Genomic DNA, 21,027 nt, shown 5'->3' with positions numbered 1-21,027 from the left:
CAGGACATCTCTTTCTCCACATTAAGTGTTAGACATTAGAATTGACTATTTTTGTCTGACACATACTCTTCTTGTCTGTCACCTAAGTGGCGCAACTGAAGCGGTATTGCGCTAAAGGGAAATTATTTTGACCTTAGAGATTTAAGATTTGCCGGCTAACGGGAACTCTGACGTCGCCATTTTGTGTGCTTTGCAGATGCGCTCGGCTCCTCTCGACTGCTGCTGCTCGGGTCTGCTCGGTCAGCTTCCGGATGAGGAGGCATTTGTTCGACCCAGCGCGCTGGTTCAACCAACTCACAGTAGATAACATCACAACATTTTTTAACAGGGGCCATAATAGTGTAAATAATGTTTGTTTTGGCAGTTACAACTGAATGTAATGTTTTCTACTTTTTACATCTGGGAAGGCATTTGCCTTCATCAGATGGAAAGTGTCTTGTCCAACAACTTAAAGGTCACATGTCATGGCCATTTCCACTGATCATAATGCCATTGTTGAGGTATACTAAAATAGAAAAATACTGTGCAATTTTCCAAACTCACATTGGTTTCGCATACAGCATCTCTGTAAAGTATGTGTATTCAGCAGTATTCACTTTCTCCACTAAACGGCTCGCTGCAGCTCCTTCCCCCCCCCGTGATTTCCTTGTTTAGCGATACACAGCCAAACACAGCCAAACTCAACCTGAACACACAAAGTCACAGGCGAAATAAAAACAATAAGTGTGGCTTGATATAGGGCTGGGCGATATGGTCTCTAAATGATATCGCGATATTTACTGACTATATCGCGATTTACGATATATATCGCGATATTCTGAAATGTCCTCTAAAAAAATTTTTTTATTATTATTTAACCCCCTGATGTTTACAGTCACGCCAGTATGATGATTCTAGTAGTCCCTGCAACATATGTCTGCATTAAAAAAAAATCGATTAATAATGAAGAAAATTAACACATTTGTTGCAATAGTAATTTATGCACCAACTACATTACTACTTGTACTACAACATTTGAATCATCAGTTCTTCCTCATTTTCCTCAATTGTTCATATTTGGTTTATGAAAATAATGATATTGTGGTCATTGTTCAAAAATGTCTGTTATTATGAGTAGTATTATTATTATTATTAGTAGTATAATGCGCTTTCTGTCTTCCTGTCATTATCAGGAATTAGACATGTAATGGCTATGTATTAGATTAGATTATAACCTTCATTCTCCTAAACTGCTGGGACATTTCCCTATAGCCAATACCTTTTATATTTTCTACTCTTCACTTACTTGTCAGCATAGGTCGGCATTGATGTACAGAGCCGACAGAAGACCTTGTTTATATGGGCATCATATTGAGAGGTGCCGTGACGCGTCCTAAACCAGGAAGGAAGCTGCTGGTTCCCTCGACAAAAAAGCAATGGGATTTCTCCACAGGGTTTTGGAAAATAGCTGGAAATAAGGTCTGTGGAAAACAAACCTGTTTGATAAATGCACGTTTTTTTCCGCCGGATAATCTCCACATGTCTACCCTACTTTTATAATTTTCGAATCATAACTCTAATCGATAGATTATAAAAGGGTTTTAGGACGGGTCGCTGCACCACTAGAAGCCAACTCCATCGATCAAGCTGGCTGAAACTTTCTCTCCCTCTTCTTCTCATGCTCCCTGTCACTCTCCTTTAACTCCTCCGGTGACTTTATTTTATTTGAAGACAGTTTTAAACGGGAGCCTGCTCGCGCTGGCTCTGCAGCAAACAGCTGCTGCGGAGCCAGCGCGAGCAGGCTCCCGTTTGCCTTTCACCCAACAACGACAACCGCCTCACGAAACGCTATGTTATAGCGTTAATAAACGAAACAATTTAACAAAATTGCTTGTCAAAGTACCCATACCACTGGACAATTTTATTTTTTTTAAGCAATATTTTTAGTGGCCCGAGCGGGCAAGTGGAAAGTACGTTATGCTGGCCCGGGGTGTCTAAATAGTGCTTCCGAGCCAGCGGGCCATTTATAATTTCGAGCCCTGCTCTCTGTCACTGTGCATGTGTGTAATGTTTGTGTGCAAGTTAGACGGGGCCTGCGTGTGTGTGCCTGCATGTGTGACTGTGTCTATGAGGGAGAAAGGAAAGCTCATTTTGGCCGCGGCGGGAAATTGATTTGACAACATAATACTCGATGTTCACGATGTGGTCATTTACGACATCGCATGGAGTGCAATCCACGATGTATCGTGTAAACTCGATATATCGCCCAGCCCTAGCTTGATATTGAGTAAGAAAAAGGTTTATAGGTTGATAAACGCTGTGAGAATGGGTCTGCAGAGAGAATTTCGCGCGATCCCAACTGTCTTCTATAAGCCTGCAGCCAGGGAGCAGAAATCAGCAGGGCTGCATGCACTGAGTGTGTGTGTGTGGATTGGTCAATTTGGACCAATCAGCGGGGGCTTAACGTAACGGCTCCACGGACGTAACGTAACGGCTCCACGGATTGGCCCATTTAGTTCCGGGTACGTGCTTTCGTAAGCACGTACCCGGAAGAATCAAATGGATGATGACGTCATGATGACGTTACACCAACGAGGCGTTTTGGGGAGGTATTTTCTGTTTTAGAGTTTTACTCGCTACAGGGTGTACTTTGAGGGTTTTGACTCTGCACACCGTTTACATGCAGAAAAACCTTAATAACACACAAGGGGACGGATAATAACCGGAAAAACATGACATGTGACCTTTAAGTATTTCTTATAGCTATGCAGGGCATGCAAGAGAGCAAACACAAACAAGGACAAACAAACAAGTGAAATTAATAATAAAATTGAAATTGTACAATATAATATTGTGGTGGTTCATCTTATAATTCAGTCTAGAGAATGCACCAGACAGCATCTACAGTAAGACCTGCAAAAATCTAAATTTTCTAGGGGAGGTCCCCCAAACCCTTCGTGCCATTGCGTTTGCGCGCATTTTTCAGGGCAATCTCTATTGGGCTCAGGGCCATCTGTAAATTAGCTTAGATGGCCCACAAGGCCATCTCCCAAAATCCTTAATGTCATGCACTGCATACCGGAAGTAAACAAAGACATGCAACGGGAAGGTGTTCCCACGGGAAAAAAAAACTTAAAATATTAAATGAAACAATCTCATCTCTTAAAATTCACAACTTATTATGAATTAAACATTCAAACTTATAATTATGTATTGACATGTTTAAGTCTGTTACATATGCACTCAATGAACAGAAGAGCGTAGGGCAGAATTAGGAGGGAATTCCGTCTCGTAGCGTGTGTGCACCGTTTTAAAATGCTCTAAATTACCCTTCTTCGGTAAAGCCACGCTCGCATTGCAGATGAGACGGATGGACTTTGAATTGGAATAAACCAAAAAATAATCGTCCTCCCACTCGGAGTGAAAATGATATATTTTGGGCTTTTTTGCTTCTGCCCGAATTGCGGTCTTGTGTGTGTGTGCGGACTGTCACTCCTGTTGACACGAGGTTCATCTTAATACCCCTCCTCGACTCCTCTCTTCCCCTCCTCCGGGACTTGACCCGGAAATCGATCAAGACACGCCATGTTGAAGGACGTCCCAATACTTGAAATGCACACGGAGGAGTCGAGGAGGGGTGAGGGGTGAGGGAGGAGACGAAAGGGAGGATACACAAGAGCAGCAAGTGTTTTCACTACTTGTGTATAAAAGCCCCGCCCCCACCTTCACAGCTGGTCTATTTCAACAAAGGAAAACGGAGAACTGGAAGATGAGTGGAAAAGCGTCACATACACAAATGTATAAGTGCTCACAGCTCCGTGGGAATTATTATGTGCAATTCATTTCTTAAGGTTATACTAAGAATTTAAGTCATGTTTAATGATCTTGAACGTCACTAAAACATAGCTATTAAGAAAGCTATTTCATAAATGGCTAGATCTTGATAAATAACAATTATTTGTATTGTTTTGTGTTAAGATATTCAGGAGTTAAAGGCTTTCACATTACTATCATTATAATTGTATTTAAATGTACATTTTACACCAAAACGGAACACAAAAGCAGGATCAACCATCATACATTGAATTCCTTGACCAACAAGAGAAAGATTCATTCATTTAAATAAATATTTAACAACAAATGGGCCGGTTCTAAAGGGTTATTCAGTTAAGCCCGATGAGAGGGGATACAGCTGTGCACATGTCATCATTAACAGGCGTTGTTTAAAAGTGACGTTTGAGTGAACGAGGACGTCCCAATTAATACCTGAGGACTCCTCTGTCCTCGCGTCTCCTCCTCGTGTCTCTTGCTCGCATCTTACGGAGGCGGAGCTAAGACGCAAGGAAGGGACACGAGTGAGGGAAAGGAGGAGGTGAAATATTCAATTGAGATGAGCCTACGGACAACGTCAGCTAACTAGTGCCCAATGCCCACCAGCCACACCCCGACACATGGGGTCACGCCAATCACAAAGCTTTGATGCGTTCAAGTGCATTATTCTGGTACAAGAAGTGTATGTTATAGGACATTAACGATAAAACAGAATATTGTTGTTCTATTTTTAGACACATCTCGCGATCGACTGTGAATCGCGATCGACTGGTTGGGCACCCCTGCTCTACACTCTTAAGTGATGATGTCACGCACTCTAGCCTGGAAGAGTCCCTCCCATAGACACCCATTATAAAATCGAAAATGTACCAAAAATTGATCCCTACATTTCTGCCACCATATGTGAGTTTAAGTATTTGTTCTATTTTATCAAAAAGAAATCAACTAAAACAAACTAAGACTGTCCCAAACAGTTAAAAGTTGTATCCGCAGGTCCTTCCTCCCTGCAGCGGTCAGACTGTTTAACCCCTATGGCCCAATACGTTAAAGAGCAACTTGCAGGTTTTTTTTATGCTTAACGTTGCCTGAAAATTACAATTAAAAATGTTAATGCAGGATTTGATATGTTTTACAAGACATAAGGGCAGGAATTCAGAGGAAAAGGAGCCGTTTTGAGCTCTGCTACTAAAAACTGCTTTTTTTTAACGTCATACGTCAAACGCGTCATATTACGTCACATGGGGGAGTTAACTTTCTCAGACTTGTTCTCTGCCCAATCCGTGGTAGTAGTTTGTAGTTGGTTTGAGCGGTTGTGATTTAGTGAGCTGGTATTTTTTCGGTAATTTTACATTGCATTTCACCATTTGTAATCATGGTGAGCTTGTGTTTGTGCAGGTTGCACAAACTCAAGCCTGTCAGGGCATCGAGTCCACAGTTTCCTTCACAGGAAAAGGAACGGAGCTAGCGTTCGTTCCTGGGTGCGTTGTGCATCCCTGCAGCACATACTCCGTCTCCACAGCTTTATCAAGAAACCGTATTACATCTCTCTCTCACCCCCTTCGCTGCTCTCTCTCTCCCCCCTTCGCTGCTCTCTCTCTCCCCTCCGGTACACGGCACCCGTAGTGTGGAGTTGGGTAACGCTGTGGTGGCTGTACTGCTCCAGCCGTCTCCTTTGTGTTTGTTTGTTTGTTTCCCCCCCGTCTGTGTTGTTTGTGTGTGCGTGGTGGCTGTCACTCCTGGCTCAACCTCCACTCACCTGCTGCAATCAGCTGTGCACCCTCGCCGACTACACACCTGCTTTCCATCAAGCCATTTACAATGGCATATCAACGGAGGCTCCACAACCTTTCTCCGCCAGATCGTCAAGTATCAGCCGTATCTCGCGTCTCCACTCCGGTCAGCACCGTAGTGTGGAGTTGCATTAGGTAACGCGAGATACTGCTGATACTTGCGCATTAGTTTCTGTTATGGATCAGTGTCAACAGTCCTGCCAGTAACGTTACTATATTATCAATGCTACTTTAGTTATAGCCTGATATATGATTGCTAACTTTACAATGTTGTGATGTGACTGACGTTAGCTAACATGCTAACGCCGGTCACTCACCAAGACAGCTGCTCTGTTCTCCACTGGTTCTCCACACACCAAAGCTCCATTTCTCTCCGATGGCCGTTATTTTTTCTAATCCTTGGCTGCTCCTGGTCTCTTGGACGCCTATCAGGCTCATAATTATAATCATATGCATTCGAATATATATTTTCAGCCTCTTCTGTGTCAAAACTAGCATTGTGATCCATGTTTATTCATACGTTAGACCGGCCGCTCTCCCCCTTGTTTCCCCCATGTTACGTCACACGCGGGAGGTCACGTGCGGAGGCTTTTTTTATGCGGAAGTGAAAATGTCTTACTAAAACGACGCCAGATGTCACTGTAGTGTATATTTCTGTATATTTTTAGGAAAATCTAGTGTATACATCATTTTCCTACACATTTATTCACTGGTGTCTCTTACCTGCAAGTTGCTCTTTAATATATATTTGCAATATGTTCCAAGCTAATATTATTATTACTACTGGCTGCTACTTCTTAATTAGTCAATTCCAACAATAATCTGTATGCTATAATGTACACACATATATATATACATATATATATATATAGAAAATGGTACTACTGTTCTCTAACCGCCACCACACTTCATTCTATAACGTTACACTTATTTTATTTTATAAATACTGCTGCTACATACGGTACTTATTTGTAATATTTTATTTTGAATACTATGAGCATGCCTTTTTATCTAGAAGTGTGTTATTTATTTTTTCGTCTCTATCTATGCTGCTGTAACAATGTACTTTTTCCCTCTGTGGGACGAATAAAGAAATTCTGATAACGCTGATTCTCAAATTCTTAAATCAAACAAAGAAATGTTTAAATGACTTGAAATTTGGAGACAGAGCGTGAAAAGGCTATAGTTTCCATTCTGTTCTGATGACAAACAACTCTTCTGTCTTTGTTTCTTTGATGTAGCAATTCAAATATTATATAATAATAATATATCATATTTGTATAATTACAGATAGAGCTCTTGAAAAATGCGTCTAACAAGTGTAATGTTATGTATTTGTGCACAGTACAGATATAAATGTAGAATGAGATTCATAATGGTTGCTGCATAGGATTGTTTCATAGATTTCCAATTACTCTGTTGTAAAATCCAAAAAGTATTGTAAAAATAACATTTATTTTCCTCTCCTGCTTGCCACACAAAGGGAGGCTATGTGTTAAACATGAGTATTCATTAAAATGTTTTCTTTTACTTGAAAATACTTTTAATCATTTTATTCAAAATGAAGATTGTGTTTGAAGAAATGTTAATGTAATTGAAGGGTGATAACAGTAGGCTTTAAATCACAAATACAAGAATTGGTCCAGTACTAACTATGAGCCATCATGTTTTGAATGTGATCAGCTTGATTGACTTCCTGTAGATACAGCGGTGTGCAGAATCTCTCACCTGGTCCTGTATGGACATGACGGGGTTGTTCTTGGTGGTGTTGATGTGCAGCACGTGGAAGTGGTTCTTCCCACACAGGTCGTAAGCGATGTTGGTGAAGGAGGTGCTGGCCGTCTTGGGCACTCTGTTGTAGATGATGACCATGTCGTCTTTTTCTGCCAGTGGAGGGGATTCCCCCCCCAAGTCTTCACTGTGTCGCTGCTCCACTTCTGCCAGCTGGTGTCTGGCAATGGTCCTTTCTGTACAGGGAAGTCACAAAAACTGAAATGAAGTACCATACTAGGGCTGGGCGATGTTCAGAATATACTCGATGTATCACAAACTGAAAAGATGTGTATATCATGTGTTAATATTGGAAGATGTAAATTATTTCCAGTTTAATGTAACTATTATATAATTCCTTTATTTGAAACAGATACACAGGAGTAGGCTCAGTCTGGAGAATCATAAAACGCCCTTAATGTCTTCATTTAATAATCTCATACTGGTGTGATAGTTATGGAAAGGGATTTCCAAATATTGCGATATAGCCTTTAATTATTGCAATATTATTTTTAGGCCATATTTCCCAGTCCTATTCCATACCATTACCATTAAAACTTCTACAATTCAAAACCATGGTAAAACCCTTATTTATTGTATTCTGGTTCATGATGTCCAGAAGTTAAACAGGTCGTAATTTCCCTTCTCATATTTATTTTACATTGCTTTGAAAACATCTTCCTCAAACAACTGTGATTATTGTATTTGTGTGCTGCTGTGGCTCATGGGGTAGATGAGTGTCTACCAATAAACTGGTCAGTGGTTTGATCCCTAGCCATGCAGTCAACATATCAAAGTGTCCTTGCACAAGTTACTTAATCCTAAATTACTCTTATAGGCATATCTATAGTATGTAAGTGTATATAGGTCTCTTTGGATAGTGTCAGCTAAATAACTTGTAATTTAATGTAACTTTCTCGCTAAACTAAACTTCACAGGATTTAAAATGAAACCATCATGATAACATTTTAATTTACAATTGCCCAATAGTAATTATCACTGAACTGAGCTTGAAGGCCCCACAATTGAACTCTATGGAACCCCTGTACCAGCTAATGTTAGCTAACTCTCCCCCTGCTGATTGCAACATGGATTTGTTGCATTCAGCGTGTCATCATCAGGGAAGAAATATGGTAGACAACACAATGACATACAATAATGAGTATACTGTATCCTAAACAAGCCGTCAAACTATGATATTTAAATGATTAAAAAAGGACCAATATATAAAATGTTCATTTGTGTCAAGTGTTTCTAACCTGAATCAATATGATGGGATTTAAATGAGCCAAATGAGTCAGTTGATGCTTATTGTTATATTCATTTAGCGGCACACACAGGAGATGACAGGCTACAAACACAACAATTAAATTAAAAGGTACATCTGTTGTGCGAATGAACAAGTAGTTGTAGAATTTAGTCATAATTAAGAAATGCATCAAAGTCCTTCAAATACAATAACATAGAAAAAAGTAATTAAGCTTTCAATGATAATATTGTGAGGAGGCATAATTAAAAGAGCCTCCCCGTCTCCAATGCAATGTTAATTGAAGACAATTACTGAAAGGGCCTTGTGAGTGTCTGTTGGATCAGCTGTGTGGCTCTTTGTACTGACGGCACTTCACTGTCTGACACTGAGAGGACAGAGAAGCCTTGTGACAGTCTGCTTGTTGTGATGCATTTGGCACCTCTTGAGGGTATTATAGAGAGGCGAAGTCACTCCCTTTCCGGGGGATCTCCATGGGACCTTATTTCGGAAAAAGTATGTATTGAAGTCAGTAGACGCGTTCACACCGGAGTACTTTTCCCCATACTTTTTCCATTTAGTTCCGTTAGTACCCCTTATGTCGCGTTCACACCAAATAGAGTACTTAGAGACGGGAACTTTTACCACCATTTTTAGTGCCTGCTAGAGAGGTGGTACCAAAAAAGTACCAAAAAGCACCAATTTCTATTGGCTGGGCGAATTGCAAACCGCGCCCCGTAAAACTCTGAAAAGTGTTTTGAAGCCGCCGTTGTATTTGCTGGCATTAGAATTATTAACATTAGCCCCGCGCACCAACGGAGAGAGAATAACTTATGGCAACACAAAAAAAAACATGGGAGGGGTGGAGTGATGAGGAGGTGTCGGCGTTCTGGCGATTTACTCGGAAGGTGGGAGTCCCAGCAGCTTCTACTGAAGCCAGTCCCCAACTCCGGGGACTTCCGGCCGTGGCAGTATACACCGTGAAGTTGTTTGCGGCCTGCCAGTAAACCCAAAGCAGAAGAAGAAGAAGTGACGTCAGCGGCTCATTTGCGTAATCTTCCCTCAGAGAAAAGTACTCCGGTGTGAACGCGATTGGTACTTGGTGCCCTGGGGTACTAAGTGCCGGCACTAAGTACGGCAAAGTACTTGGTGAGAAAGCGGTGCCATTAATACAGTTAACAAGTGGAGGACAGACTCTTAAAGAAGAAGTTACAGGTCTGTGAGAGCCAGAAATCTTATTTGTTTGTAGGTGACCAAAAGCTTATTTTCCACCATAGTTTGCAAATAAATTCTTTAAAAATCAGACAATGTGATTTTCTGGATTTTTTTTTCTCATTTTGTCTCATAGTTGAGGTATACCTAGGATGAAAATTACAGGCCTCTCTCATCTTTTTAAGTGGGAGAACTTGCACAATTGGTGGCTGACTAAATACTTTTTTGCCCCACTGTATGTTGACTGTACCTACTGTGTGCCCTCCTTTCTAGTTCTCCCTTCTCTTCCCTGGCTTCAAGCCGACAACATGTGCGTTTCTGATGCTCATTAAAGCTAACTTTGCACCTTCGATGCACTGCCTCAAACTCCCGTCTCTCGGCAGTACAGTATACAAAAAAGTAATTTCCGTTTGTTTGCTTAAAACACTTTATTTTGGTGTGAACTTTGCTTTCACCCAATTTTTCGAGATGTATCTCGACTAGAGATGGCAAATCCGGATCCTTTTACGGACTCAGGGTCTTCTGAGTCAGTCATTGAAGAGAGCCGGATCATACGAGTCATTTGAGTCATATGGGTCAGCATCACCAAGACCGTTGAAATCCTATCGGTGAAACCGAAAACTTGTTGCATTTCACGAGCATATTAAACTGACGTTATATTAACCTCCGCTACACAGTGTCTTTTGCTTTAATAAAAAATGTTGATCACAAAAAAAAGGGTTATTTTGCGATTTGGCGAATCTGAGTCTGCTGTTGACTCGTGCATGAGGACGAGTCTACTGGATCTGCTGCTATATGGTTACGGCTCTGAGTCTGCACAAGTCTGCTGTGTTTTGCACAGTGAGTCAGGATTTGCGAATCTGAGTCTGTGAAGTTCCGCTGACTAACTCGTAGGCTACTGGTCCCTCTCGATCATTGACCTGGATTCACGGATTCCGCGATTTTGATTAAGTCCATAATGTTTCCGGCTCTAAATGAAGTTTAAGTGTAGACTTCTAACAAAATTGTCATGTTGTGCAACAGTCTCCTGCGTGTAATAGCTGCATTTCCAATAAGGATCTTACTTGGCAAAAATATTTATTTTGAACATCGCACACAAAAAGAGACTAACAATGACAAATGATAGAAGATTGCAAAACAGTTAGAATATATCAAATGTCTTGATTATACAATTAAAACACAATTGTGCAAAATGTGCTTAAGTACAGGAACATATTAAAATAACTATATACATATAATGCAAAACACTTATTTTTTTAAATGCACGCACACAAAAAATCAAGCATATCTTCACCCAGTATCTCCACCCATGATAAAATAACAATGAAAAATAAGAAATTAATTAAAATGAACATATTTGGGTCATGAAAACAGTGTGTATGTAGATCTAATCATATGCCCCCACCCCCCCCCCCCCCCCCCCTATTTTCTCATGGACTGCATAATTATTGCAATACTGGTGTTTGTATGTGTTAAATGTGTGTAAAGTCGTGTCTTTTGCTTTAGTAAAACATGTTGATCACAAAAAAAAGGGCAATTTTGCAAATCTCAGTCTGCTATTGACTCCTGCATGACGACGAGTCTGCTTGATCTCTGGATCTGCTGCTATACGGTTACGGCTCTGAGTCCGCACGAGTCTGCTATGTTTTGCACAGTGAGTCAGGATTTGCGAATCCCTGAGTCTGCTGTTGACTCATGCATAATATAGCCGCGGGAGCCGGGTGCTGCAACATGTTACTGTTAATCTCTCCCCACTTTTGGCCATACACCCTAAGTAAAATGTCTTCCCGGCCGCGGCTATGCTCGTGCACATGACGAGTATGGATCTCTGGATCTGCTATGCTATAGAGTGGCGAAGTCACGCCCATCTACTTCCGGTCCATGGGACCTTATTTCGGAAAAATTATGCATTGAAGTCAATGGAGAGAGAAAACGTATCTTTCGATTCCGTTTGAATTGTGCCATCAATTACACATATGATGTTTGTCAATCTTAAAAAATCATTTCCATGTCAAAAAAGTCACAGTTTGTCGTAAAACTGATGAAATATAAGACTATGAAAAATCTGCAACTAGAAAGACTACAAATCCCAGAGTCGCTTAAGTGATGTCATAACAGCCCCTACACACGGCGGCGTGCGTTGCAGCTTCAACGCTTCTGCCCATTCACTTTGAATGGGGTGACGTCACGATTCCCCGAGCTGCATTGTGGGTGCAAAGCGTAGCTTCTCTCACTGTGAGAGCTGCAAAAGTAGAGCAATGTTCTACTTTTGACGCCTCGACGGAGGCGTCAGCCAATTGAATCATATGCCAGTACAAGCTCTAGCCAATCAAACCGCGTGCTTGTGTGTCTGGGGCGGGAAATTCATGTGATTGGTTGTTGGTCGAGTTTCAGCCCCCCCCTGCAAGATTATCTTTTAAATTGAAAAACATCATAGCCTATGTGTAATTCGTGGCACAATTCAAACGAGATCGAAAGATAATCTTTCTCTCTCCATTGACTTCTATAGAGCTCCTGCGGATGATGTCACATATGCTGGTCACGTGACGAGAAACGAAGGGGGCAGCCATTTTGGCAGTAATCGCGTCAGTAAATTTATTGGCAGGCACTGGCAGACTGTCGAGGATGGTGGATAACTGCTGTGCACCAGGTTGCACAAATAGGCGTGGGAAGAAGAAAGGTGTATCTTATTATCGCATTCCAAAAGACGCGGAGAGGAGGGAAAAGTGGATCGCAGCGATTAAAAGAGCCAGGAGCCGTCTGAACAAGACTGAAAGATGGGAACCCCCGGCCGTTTGCTTTCGCTTATGCAGTGATCACTTCATATCAGGTGGGTGAAGGAATACAGTACAATGCTACAAAAAGTTTCTGGTCAGTTTAATTTTTACCGAAGTAGAATCTAGCACCCAGTTATTATAGCTAACGGACTCTGTGATGTCCCTTTTTAACTCAACAAGTGTGGCTCTGGTGCAGCCTAGCCAGTTAGCTTGTAGCAAGCTAGTGGTAAACAAACCCGTGTTGAAAATATTCCTCGGGACTCGGGGAGAGCAGCTCTCCCCGAGTCCCGCTGTGCAGTTGCAGTGGGCTCCCAGCACAACACCGTCGTTCCTGACCACCACCCATGGCTTTAGTTGACTTTCATTAAGCCTTTGGGAGTGATTAACCTATATATGAAATTCAAAAATAGATAAATAAAGGTTAAAAACGCCAGCCACTTTGGTTGAGTACGTTCAAAAATACAAACTAGTTTCAGACGCACTGCAGTAGCTATCCAAGCTAATAAACAAACATGCTAACGTGACACTGCCGTAGCTAGACAAGCTAATAAACAAACAATGCTAACGTGACACTGCCTATCAAACTGGAATAATTTAATACTTACCCTTGCAGTGATGATGCCGAAGTTTTTGGATGTAAGACTCCACAGTTGAATGTTGTTTACGAAGCCGGACTGACACCATTTGTAAGCCTCCAAGCTTTTGTAAGCTCTGAGGGAGTCTCCTGAGTACACTGATGGAAAGCTTACAAGATAGCTGTGGATGTCCGCGTAGCGCAAGTCGGGTACATCGTCTTCAGAGCAGGAGGTTATGCTCTTGAAAAGCACACCGGGTGCATTATATGGGTTGCTTATATTTAATCTTTCTAATTTTGTACTATAAAGCCGAATTTCACTTGAATTAAAATGAGATGTATACTCGCACGGTAGGAAAACGCTGGCGCCGGTCGTCATGTTTACTGCCAAAATGGTGGCTGATAACCAAAAGTCACGTGACCGCAGGAGCTCTATACAAACATTTTCCGAAATAAGGTCCCATGGAGGTCCACCGGAAGGGGAGGGACTTCGCCACTCTATTACGGTTAGGAGTCCCCACGAGTCTGCAGGAAGTTTCACTGATCCGCGTCCCCTCCCCTGAGCCAAACGATAACTTCTGGAAGCTATCCTACTTGCTAAAGGGTAGGCAGATGGACTGGGGTACATTGTAATGTGATTTTACATGTTATAAAGAGAGTAGCGAGTGACGCAATTTATAGTTTTAATTTGTATGTCACACCAGGTGTAGGACTCAAAGGACTCGGGTTAATGGAGAGGGGAGACTCGTCACGACCAGCTCATTTCTAGGATCCGGGTTAATGATCCGGATGAATCAGGACTCGCCCATCTCTAATCTCGACTCTTTGGACAATTACATTTTCGTCTACAACAATATTTAACAGCAGCACTTTAAATTAGGAACGTTTTTCGTCACATCAGCATGTAAACATGTGAAAATGAGAGAGTAGAAAATAAATAACGATAAAATAGAAACATCTCAAAACAGGAAATAAAACAGAACTAAAATATATACATAGTGACAGTGAAATATATATTAGGGCCGGGACTTTAACGCGTTAATCAAGATGAATTAATTACACAAAAATTAACGCGTTAAAAAAATTAACGCATTTTAATCGCACTTATTTTTGCACCGCGGAACGTTTCTCACTGGATGAGTTTCAGGGGTACCGATTATACTGGAGCACCAACTAACGTTCATGACTTCAGACAACAACAAACCATAGTGAACAATAGTCAAACATGAACGAAGAAGCTGATGAGACCGCTTTGGTTGGCCCCGTGGATGGGACATTTTGTTTTAAAAAACGGACGGATGGAAGCGTCGATAAGAGCACGGTTGTTTGCAAATTATGCAAAAAGGAATTCGCATATCACCGCAGTACATCAAGTCTCAAGTATCACCTCAATGCAAAACATATAGCAGCTAGCGTGGAAGCTAGCGTGGAAGCTAGCGTGGAAGCTAGCCCGACTCGGAGTACAAGGACCCACACCCAATTCGCGTTGATCAAACAGTGGCCTATGCAACAGAGAGATTTTATTTTTCATCAGGATATTGGAAGAATAGGAGGGATTGAGGTCAATCACTGGCACTTTTTTATTTTATTTTAAATGGTACAGTACACTTTATGTTGAACTATTTATTATGTTGTTGGTGCAACTGGCACTTTATGTTGAACTGTTTATTGTTTTGGCCAAGGTTATTGAGAGAGTTGGACTGACATTTATTAGATTTTTAAATCAACTGTTGGTAAATCAACGAAGTCTGTTATGGCCAACAGTCTGAAGCAACAGAGAGATGTTTTCTAATAGTCAGGGTTTCCAATGTTCTGAATGTACTTGAAAGTATTGTGTTTTACTTAAAAAACAAAGTGTTATAGTTTACAGAAGGTCTACCTACCGATAGGCTACCTGAATCTCTGAAATGTACTATATTCCTAAATATGCTATTGCTACACTTTATGGCAAAAATTGCACTTTTCTGTTGGTCTTGGTTAAGTACCACCTTGAAAAAAATAAACAATGTTGTTTTGCTTAAGCTTATGTATTCAGTCATTATTCAATGGTATACTAAAATCCATGTGAAAAAAATTGCTTCTCACTGTTCTCAGGTCAAATATGTATATGTGATTAAAAATGCGATTAATTTCGATTAATTAATTACAAAGCCTCTAATTAATTAGATTCATTTTTTTTAATCGAGTCCCGGCCCTAATATATATATATATATATATATATATAAATACAATCTATCAAGTAATCACCATGAAAGGCCAATTACAGCAAACAAGATGTAAAAGTATGATATTATTTACATTATTTTTGTAAGGAATAGCATATTCAATTAAAAGTAGAATATATACCCTGTGAAGACACTATACAGATGGATGGAGAACATAAGCACTATAATACGGTAACAAAGTGAACTAAGTCTTTGTTTTGGACTTACCTAGTCTGGCTCTGGACTCCTCCAGTTTCTGGATCTGGTTCTCTATGAGCAGCATCGCCACCGCAAATGCCAACACAGCCAGCAGCTGGAGCTTAGACGGCATCATGGTCCTTGAAAGCCCCATCAAACCACCAAAAGAACCATGCCGCGGAAACGAGTAAACAATGAGTCTCAGATCCACTGCTAATGGCCAATAAAGCCCAGTAGTTACTATATTATGCTACAAAGCAACGTCGCTAATCCAAGCTAATGAATTTAGCTGTTATCTCCATTAGTTGATACTCGACAGCCGTCCCACGGGAATAATTAGCCAAACAAACTAACTAACATTAGCTAGCTTACCCGCTAACGTTAACTGTCAATATAAAGCCACGTAAACTACAACAAGACGGTAGTTTCTGCCCATGTTCTACTTCGGGTTTGTCTAGGTTTCTTTTAACTTCGCGGACAGTATACTGAATCCATGAGGCTCCATTTAACTGCGGCTCCAGCGGAGTGAAGTGCAGCCGTGTTGGGGGGTGGAGACGGGGCTTGTTGCAGCAGGTAGGCGGACTGATAGAGGGTTATGGCTAGAAAGAATCAGTCTAATGTAAATATGACGTCACGTTCTCGTTCTAACTCTCGTTGTAATCGGAGCGGCTCGGTTGTAATCGGAGCGGCTCGGAAGCGCAGTCACGTGGCTGAATGTTTACGTTTGGGATGGCGAGAAGCTAAACTATATTAATTATGTAAATACTTGTTAGCGGTCTTGCTGTTGAAAGAAGAATGACAACACTGTAGATCACCAACACAATGGTTTATTTTGTATTCACAGGCAAGTCAACGTTGTTGCAGTAAAAGTCCCAAGATAGCTCCTGGTGCAATAAAATGTATGTTGCATGTTACTGCTGTAGATGTGTTTACCTCTTTTATATCCCGTTGGGTAGTTTAATCTGCAACAATGCATCATATTCTATAATATCATCATATATGTGTAGCTTTGTCTCTGTCGTATCTTTCAAAAGTAAAGTGAAACAGCTGTTTTCAGCTTTGTGATGATGCATTTTCCAGCTGATCCAAGAGGCTTTTTAAACACCTTACTTGGCTTAAGAGGGAGGGGAATTTTCTCAACACATAAAGGAACACTTTATCCTTCAGTTTATCACAAACATTACATCAACACATTTGGAGATCCTAATTTGAATCCAGTCTGTAATTTGATATTAAGGTTTTAATAATGAAATGAGGTCATGAATCGAGTTCAAGGTTAAGATCATCTTTATTATCCTATGTACAAAAATGAACATACAACATTAATATAACAGTAACGAATAAAACAAAATAACATTATGCAACTCTGATCTTCTTGCTGATACTTTTCAAAGTTACTTTTACATTTGCTCTACTTCTCCTGCTACTGTTTGCTCTGCTTTCAACTTCTCTTTCAACTCTGCTCTTTACTCTGCTTTCCCTGTTTCCTCTGTTCTCCTCTCCTAATCTTCTCCTCAGACTATCCTCCTTTTGCTGTATCCTCTCCTCTCCTGTTCTCCTCTCCTCATACTCTCCTCCTTTTGCTGTCTCCTCTCCTCTGTTCTCCTCATCTCCTCTCCTCCTCAGACTCTCCTCCTTTTGCTGCTAGATATTTAGACTGTAATGACAGCTTATGATATACTTTTTATAACTACATCAATCACATGCAATGGATTCAAAAGGTTGTTTTACTTAGCACCTCTTTACAGCTCCATTCATCTCCAAGCTTCCAACATTCACCTGGCGGTGGTGCCTTGGATGAAAACAACTTTTGATATGATACAATACAACAACAATAGTTAACACCTATCCACAGCAATAAGCACAATGAGAAGACTAATGGTCTCTTTTATACCAATTTATATTGGAGTGAAATGAACTGTGCCATGTAACATAGGATTGGAATGGATGATTGGCTGTGTTTTGTGAATATAGAGGAGATGGCAAAAGTAAATATACTTTGTTCTTACCTAAAGCATCTATCCTCCTCTTCGTACCCCTGCCTTCTCCTCCCGCATTAGACTCTGGGGACTTAGCTTTTAAAATCTTGTTCAAGCTGTCCACTCTGTAGTTGGATCTCATGACCTCAGCTTTATGACCCACCCGGCCTGAAAAAGGGTGTCTACGAGGGCTGGTACTGAGAGGTGTTATGGTCCTCTTCTGCCTTTTGTGTTTGGGGGGCGTGAAGGTGAGAGGAAGACTACTGTCATGTGGGGTGTGTTGCTTTACGTCCTCCAAAAGATCATTTAGTCTTGATATCACTGTACACATGAACGTCTCATCCTGTAGGTGGTATGTGTGCTCAGTAATTTCCCGCAATAAGGTCCCACACTGCTGTCGTTTCTTATCTCTTGAGGACTTTGAGTGGTTACCACTGTTCTTGGAATGGGTGTCCTCCGTGCAGTCAGGGGTGTCCTCCGTGCAGTCAGGGGTGTCCTCCGTGCAAACAGGGGTGTCCTCCGTGCAGACAGGGGTGCTCGGGGTGTCCTCCATGCAGACAGGGGTGTTGGGGGTGTCCTCCATGCAGACAAGGGCATCCTCTAAGGTGGGAGTGATTGAATCTGTTTGGGATGTAGATAAGCAAATAACGTCCAGAGAAAACAGAGGGTTTTCCCTGTAGGTCTCACTGAGACTCTCCCAACCACAACCATCAATTGCGTTGAACACCACACAAAAGTGAGTGCAGGGCAGTAAATGTCTTTGCCAGTCTTGGCAGGTACATGATGGACTGATGGAACCGCGGCCAAAAGACACCAGGTGTGTGGCTGATGTTGTCAGGCTTTTCACACAGAACACTCCTTTTTCTCGTCCTGTGACGGCTCCTTTGTAGTCGAGTGACCGACAATGTCTGTCCAGGATTTGTTGTGCAATGGCACGTGGCCTGTTTTGGAGGTACTGTGGAAGGTTTGTGTTGTACTTCCGGTACCCATCGGAGAACATAACATTGAGCTCAATGTACCTTTAAAAATAAATAAGCAATATGATAAGATACAATTTATGAGTTTAAAATAGTAAGCAATGTAATAAGGGAAGAAATGAAATGATCAATATGTGCTTACTTCTGGTAAGCCTTGGGCAGAAAGTCTGAGACTACCACTGTCAGCAGTTCACTCAGACTGCAGTTCTTATAGCCTTCAAGGAACGTGTGCTTGAGGGTCTCGTTTTGCCTCTCCACACCATTGTTGGTGTAGATGGCTACCTTAAGGGATTCCGTCTTGTAGACATTCACCCATCTCTGAAGAGAAAGACATGACATTGTTGAAAATAACAACCATATTGATAGTATATTATTAAGACAAATCCTAGATATGGACAAAATCCAGAGGAAATTAATCTACCTTGGCTTGGGGTAGCCATTTGGTGTTGAACCACCTCCTCAATTTTTCATTTGTGAGCCAGTTGGTGTTTGTCAGGAGGACCAGAATGTGCCTTTTAAACTCCTCCTCAGTGTGTGAGTGAGCAATGTCCCGAAGAAGGCGTAGGACCTCATCCTGTGAGCACACCCCGTTACCTCCTTTACGGGTCCACTCAACCCACGCCTTCCCCGATGGAAGTCACAGAGAATGACTTTGGAATCTATAAGAAATAATATTTTGAAACATTTAGCTGTCATCCAATGGATGCAAAAACAATACATGTTATCTCAATGCCCTCTTCCACATTGCAAGTGTTTTAAGTATGAGGTATGTCACATTATTTCAAACCTCCATCCATGCTTTCACATCTTACCATTGAACACTTCCTCCAGGGCGCCGATTTCTGCCTCACAGAAGTCCACCATGAAGTGGGAGGGCTTCCAATCAGGATTCCAATCCTTGAACACCTGAAGTGCCTCTTTAATATCAGAAGTACTCTCTGACTGTGTGACAAACACTCCCACAATAACATAGTTCACATTTGTCCTCACACACACAAAAAAAAGCGGAACAGAATATCGGCATGTGCGATATGTTGCGTCAAGCAGACACATCTGTTGTCCGTACAACAGGAGAAGCCGCTGTTGCCAGGAGGTCTGCAAGCAGAACAGCAACTTGGTCACAGAGCCATCATCCTGCTCTTCACTGGGCCTGTATACAATATGTATATCCTGCTGTGTCCATGTGTCCACCAAGCTCTGAAATGTTGTGAAATCATGTTCTCATATTATAAACAGAGATACTCAAGCCATATGATCAACGTTAATGCATGCATGTTTGTATAATAGTTTGCTTCCATGTCCTAACAATGCAGTCAATACCCATACTACTAAAATAGTTCTGCTTACCTGCAGATTAACTTGGTCAATATTTGACCGCCTTTTGCTGGCCTTTGTCCTCTGGATGATGTTCCATATGTCCTTGTCCAGAGGGTAGAATCTCCTCCTGGTAGGAGGAGGAGGATCCAAACCCCTAAACAGTTCACTAATTACAAATGTCCTAATGTGCCTTCTGATCTCTCCAATCTTTCTCGCTCCATCCAATGCCATCCTTTCTATGAATAATTCAACCCTTGGATCAACAGGCTCTCGGACATCAGCTGCCTATAACGGAAAAAAACAGTTGGCAATACCTATTTTCAATTATTAGAACAGTCTAGGTTTCTTTAATATAACAAAAAAACACATACACATATATAACTAATAAATTTGTAAATAAATTAACTAATTAAATAATCAAAACTTCAGTGAGGCAGCCATGCTAAATCTAAATCTAAAGCATTATATTTGTAATATTTTCTCTTGTGAAGGCAAAGGATAGACGGAAGTTTAAGTCGAGGCAGAGTTGACTCGGTAAGTCCAAGTTTGAAATGCTCTTAAAATAAATATTTTTAAAAAACTTTTTTTTTTTTGACAAATGTATTTCACTGACCTGTCCCAAAACTGGGTGGTTTTGATGCTCTTCAATTTTGGGAAAGTATGCTGCGAAGAGCCCTACTGTCTTTACTTTGCTCTGGTCATCTTTAAGTGCCTGTTTTAGTTGTTGGGATGTCTCCCGCTTCCCTTTTTCATTGTTGACAGATATCTACAAATACAGAAACATGTGTTTGTGTTAAGACATTAAATGCATGATCATTAGGAAAGGAAATATAAAGTTAAGGTGCCTACTTTATATTCAGGGAACTTCCTGCAATGCACAACATTGATCATAGCTGGGCAATCCATTTTCTTGGTGTTTTGCACCAGACATCGCCTTCCTGGGAACCCAGTGTGGTCCTTTCGGTGATCTTTTTGCTAAATAAAACAATTACAAAAGAGAAATAAAATAGCTTGTATTTTCAAGTAAAATATCAGTCTCACATGAGAAAAGCTGTGTGTCTCTCTCTCTCTCTCTCTCTCTCTCTCTCTATATATATATATTCAATTAAATGGGGCTTTATTGGCATTAAAGTTAAACGAAACAATGTTTCTCACACACACACACACACACAC

General features: G+C 41.1%; 2 protein-coding genes across 2 annotated transcripts in view; both read right to left on the bottom strand.

The window, feature by feature from the left end:
- The window catches only part of LOC307023945 (heparan sulfate 2-O-sulfotransferase 1-like), a 42,756-nt gene extending 26,593 nt beyond the window's left edge, over window positions 1-16,163 (bottom strand). The window contains exons 1-2 of the mRNA XM_079657647.1: window positions 15,612-16,163; window positions 7,329-7,567 (exon numbers count right to left, since the gene is read on the bottom strand). Coding sequence (XP_079513773.1) covers window positions 7,329-7,567; window positions 15,612-15,735 — 363 coding nt within the window. The 5' untranslated portion in view covers window positions 15,736-16,163. The remainder of the gene's footprint in view (window positions 1-7,328; window positions 7,568-15,611) is intronic.
- LOC307021219 (uncharacterized protein) overlaps window positions 1-21,027 on the bottom strand; it is a 616,546-nt gene that overhangs the window by 548,768 nt on the left and 46,751 nt on the right. The gene's annotated exons all lie outside the window — the stretch shown is intronic.

This window comes from Notothenia rossii (genome assembly GCF_949606895.1).
Source record: "Notothenia rossii genome assembly, chromosome: 1".
NCBI classification, from domain to species: Eukaryota; Metazoa; Chordata; class Actinopteri; order Perciformes; family Nototheniidae; genus Notothenia; species Notothenia rossii.
The sequence above is the reverse complement of the archived record's forward strand: the minus strand, read 5'-3'. Positions and strand labels throughout refer to the sequence as shown.